Raw genomic sequence first — 4,354 nt, 5'->3', positions numbered from 1 at the left:
AGCAGTTGGCACTGGGTCTGGGATAAGGGCTCTGCACGTGTTTGTTGTTAGGATCTGCACTTCCCTGCATTTCTCCAGGAATCATTTGTAAACTAACATAAAGAGGGTGGAGCTCATCACTGAGCCTGGGTCCCGGGGCCCTGGAAGGATCTGGGGAGGGAGAAGAGGGGTCCCACCCCAGGGGGGCAAGATGAGAGGAGAGGGGGGCCAGGCACACAGCCCCTTCCTCTCTTCCCAGCTCACCACTGTCTTTCTCCCTCCCGACTCTGTCCCTCTTTACACCACAGAAGTACTTATCCCAGCTGGCCGAGGAGGGCCTGAAAGAGACAGAGAGGGCGGGCAGCCCGCGGCCCCAGGACAGCGGAATCGTGCCGCACTTTGAAAGGAAGAAGCTCTGACACCGCGGCTTGAAGAGGGAGAGGAGGGCCTGAGAAGTGGGGCCTTCCTGCCAGAGAGGAAGGAAGACCAGGGAGCCCACGGCGGTGCCTGAGTCGGTCTGCAGAGACTCATGAAAGGCCTGGAGCACCTCCCGGTGCCTTCATCCCGGCGTATCCAGTGACTCGTGTTTCCTTTGAACAATTTTTCAATTTGCTTGTCTATCTTCCTCTCCATCTCTCACTCCCTCCTTCTGTGCCCATAAAATCCAACTTCTCAGGGATTGTCACAGTGTTCCAATTCTTGGTGGGATAGGATAGGTCAAGCCAGGCTGAGTCCTCCAAAAAAAAAAAAAGATTTCACGGAGACTCCTGGGTCGAGAACCATGTCTCTGCTTGGCATCCTGTGTGTGGGGGTGGGGGATCTGAGTTGGGTCGTACGGTCCTGGATGGGGGAGCCTTGGACCACCAGCAGGCAGAAACTGGGAGCTCCTCCAGCTCAACCACCTTTTTGAAAAGCCCTGATTTTCATAACTCTTTTGTCCTCTCCATTGTTCTAGAAGCCCACCAGATTCAAGCCTTAAAATTTAAGAAGGGAAAGAGCTCTTTATTTTGGAAGCTCTGATCATTTCCCTCCTGTTGATTTCAGGAGATGCTAGGGTTTGTTCTCCTCTGGATATTGAGTCTGGTCTAGATTCACTTTAAATAAAAATGAAAACAGAAGCATCTTCCCCCTCCAGCTAAAACATTAGAAGGTTAGGACTCCTGTTGAAGACTGGCCTCCCAGCTGTGCATGGTTGGCTTGAGAGACACCAAAACAAGGAAAAGGCATCCATCCTTGACTCGTCCTTTGGTGCCTGCACACTGGGTACCAGCAGCCTCACAGTGGGATGGTTTTTAAATGGTCTCTTAGAGGTGGGGGCAGCTAAGGAGAAGGAAGGCTGCAGGACTGAGGAGCATTGAGGGTTGCCAGGTATTTGTAGGTGGGCCCTTTCCAATTGGGCAGAAGGCCAAAGGCCTCTCAGAGTTTACTCCATGTGCAGACTGATATTAAATGTTACGAAGCGCAGAGCTCCTTCCCATCGGGCTGTGGGTACTGAAGGTCAGTGCCTTCAGGTTCCTGGACAGGACAGGCTGCGGGGGTCTAGGCTGAGGTTCACTGGGAGGGTTTGGGAAAAGGTGCTGGGGAAAATGAGGCTCAGCTGAGCCCTGGAGAAGCCCTTGAGAAGGTCAGAAGGAAGCCTGGGGCTGCTTCCTCAAGTGAGACACTTGCCCGGAGGCGGCTGCCCTGGCTCAGCTCCTAGAGGACGGTTTCTGTTAGTTCTATTCCTGACCACAGGTAGGTAGGCTAGGACGAGATTGCTTGTTTTATTTTAATGTTTTGCTTTTTTTTTTTTTCTTTTTATGGTAGATAAGACTATACTGCATATTCTGTTTTCTGTCCTCTGCCCTAAAAGCAGAAGGTAGAGAGATGGATTATTTGAGTTCCACACTGACATCTGATCAGTGAGAAAATTAAGCCTCAGAAAGGAAGGGAAAATAAAAGATACAAGGATCACGTGTAAACCTGGGGGCAGGTGGCATCGGCAAGGAGAGAACCGCTGGGGACCTGTAAGAGAGAAGAGTTCAGGCAAGCTTCAAACAGACCAGCTTGAACAGGTGTAGAGGGAGGCGGCATGCAGTGGGAAACCTGAGCTTGGCATCAGGCAGCTGTGGGCCTCAGAAAGGTGAGTGTCTCAAAGAGTAGAGTTTGAAAACAGTGACTCAGCCCAGACCTGTTCCCCTGGCTGCCTTCTCTGGTTTTTACCTGGTGTTATAGAAACCGGCCTCCTCCATTTCTCAGAAACTCTGTGTGTCTTTCTTCCCACTGGTGGGAAGTCAGGGCCAACTCTCTGAACCTCTCTGGGAAAAGCCTAAAGCCTAAAACTGCATTTTTAGAGAAGCTGGCAGCCTTTTCTCTGAGCATAGTGGAAGCTGACCCCACCAGCTCACCACCCCCCTACCAAGCAGTGTTTCCATGGAAACCTGGATGGCTGTTCAAACAGCCATATTCCCTAGTAATGTAATGGCTCTCTTGCTGATAGACCGAACTTCCGTATGTTTTAAAGCTGGAGACCGGCCCTGGGAAGGCGAGAGAAGAAGCTCTTTGCGTTTAATAAGAACCTTTAATTTAAAAAGTCATCCAAGGTCCTATATTTGTGTGTATATATATATTTATTTTTATTTATTTTTATACAATTCCATTGGCATAGTTTCACCCACTCTATAATTTGCACTTTTTATTCCTACGTGTGTCATACACAATGCAGTATTAAAAGCAACCAGGAAAATATTGATTTTTTTTTTTTAAAGCTTTTCTTCAGTGTTTGTTAACCATTTCAATATGTCTCCCTGGAAAAGTTGTTCAACAGCAGCTGCTACCTTGCGCAGCACATTTACTCATACCCTGCGTTAATAGAACAAAAGGCCTGTGTACTTTTTATTGTAAACACCTGAAATAAAGTATATTCACAGCGTATTCCCGAAGAATTCGGTAAACTTGGTGTTGGTGTGAGCAGCAGCCGTTAGTATCAAGGTTTCTCTTGACAGTCTGAGGCTGTGATCTGTTAGATTATACTTGAACTGGACCAGAGTTTGATTATTGAGCTTGTGAGAAAAAGAAAACCATTAGTTGATTTAAGTTTGAACTTGTAAAGTGTTGGAATTTGTTGAGTGTGTCCTATTAATCGTCACTTTTCCTGATCTGTATAATTGACCTCAAGCGTTTGTTTTTACAAAAGGAAAAACAAAAAAAGATTTTTAATAAAGAGAACTTGAAACCTTGTGAGTGAGTCGTCATCTGTTACACTGGGATCCCTAAGTGTTTGGCCAAAGGATGCTCACTGAGTGTGGAGGTTGGGATTCAGTCCATCTAAATCTAGAATGTTTCTGAAGAGTTGAAAAAACAAGACAAGAGGTTCCACTTGGGACTCTGGCGGGGAATCAGAGCTTCTCAGGGGTGAAGCTGCAAAAGGGCTGAGTCTAGGAATATGGGGAGCTGCTGTTCCCCAGGCCAAAAGGGTTGGATAGAAAAATCTCTTGGCTTCTTCTAACCCTGTGGCCCTTCTCACTGCCCTCAGGTTGTCTAGTGGCTGAACTCTGTTGTCCTGCACTGGAGTCAGGCCGTTTCTGGAGGTGCCGTCCCTGTGAGGAGGTCAGCCCCTCGCTTGGGTCCTTTTAGCCTTGTGACTTCTGAAGTCCCGTTTCCTTGGGTGCAAGGGTGTGTGATGGTATTAATCACCTCCCTGATTGTTTCTGGGTTAAGGTCATTGCTGGTGAAAGCAACTGCTATGCTGTGCAGCCCTGAATCTTTGCTGTTTGGGGATTCAGAACAACCCTCCAATTTTCAGAGGTTCTTAAGTTCTTTCTCAACCGTTTCTTCTAGCAAAACAATGCTAATCTCTTGGGACCGGTTAGCAAGTCCTTTGAATGGCCTGGAATCTTCTCAGGGCCCTCCCCTCCTGTTGGCAGTGCTCCTGAGTCACCGGGGAGGGGCAGGGCAGTCCGGCCCCAGAGGGCAAAGTGAGTGGGGCTGCCTGTAATTAGTGGGTGCAGATCTGTAGATCTGAAGAAAGTTCCCATCCAGCCTGTTGCTGCCCACCCCCTCCCTGCCCCCCCACCTATTGTGGCCATCCAAGGCTGAGCTCAGGCCTCCAGTTCCCAACCAGGAGGGGTGGGGAAACATCCTTCCCTACCAGTGCCGGCTGTGTCCTTGTGGGCCAAGGCATCCGGTGGGCCCGGAGCTCGTCCTGCTGCCCTAAGTTCAGGATCCAGGGTGGCTGGGGTGCCCCTGATACCTGGTCCCAGTCCCTCCATGTGGCACAACTCCAGAGGGCATCTCGTACATTGTCTTCTGTAAGACACACCCCCCCCCCACCCCCGCCCCGAGCTGTGCAATAGAGCCATCCTGCCAGGGAGCCCCCTGAGCTGAGTTCCCTGCC

The 4,354-nt window shown here is 49.6% G+C and overlaps 1 protein-coding gene across 2 annotated transcripts in view; it reads left to right on the top strand.

Moving 5' to 3' along the window:
* Positions 1-3,197, top strand: part of RBM20 (RNA binding motif protein 20) — a 75,300-nt gene extending 72,103 nt beyond the window's left edge. For both annotated transcript variants that reach the window (XM_010859365.1, XM_010859366.1), the window contains exon 14: positions 288-3,197. In XM_010859365.1, coding sequence (XP_010857667.1) covers positions 288-398 — 111 coding nt within the window. In that variant the 3' untranslated portion in view covers positions 399-3,197. The remainder of the gene's footprint in view (positions 1-287) is intronic.
* The last annotated feature ends 1,157 nt before the right edge of the window (positions 3,198-4,354 follow it).

The sequence above is a fragment of the Bison bison genome, unplaced genomic scaffold (assembly GCF_000754665.1).
Source record: "Bison bison bison isolate TAMUID 2011002044 unplaced genomic scaffold, Bison_UMD1.0 scf7180017864456, whole genome shotgun sequence".
Classification (NCBI taxonomy): Eukaryota; Metazoa; Chordata; class Mammalia; order Artiodactyla; family Bovidae; genus Bison; species Bison bison.
The sequence above is the reverse complement of the archived record's forward strand: the minus strand, read 5'-3'. Positions and strand labels throughout refer to the sequence as shown.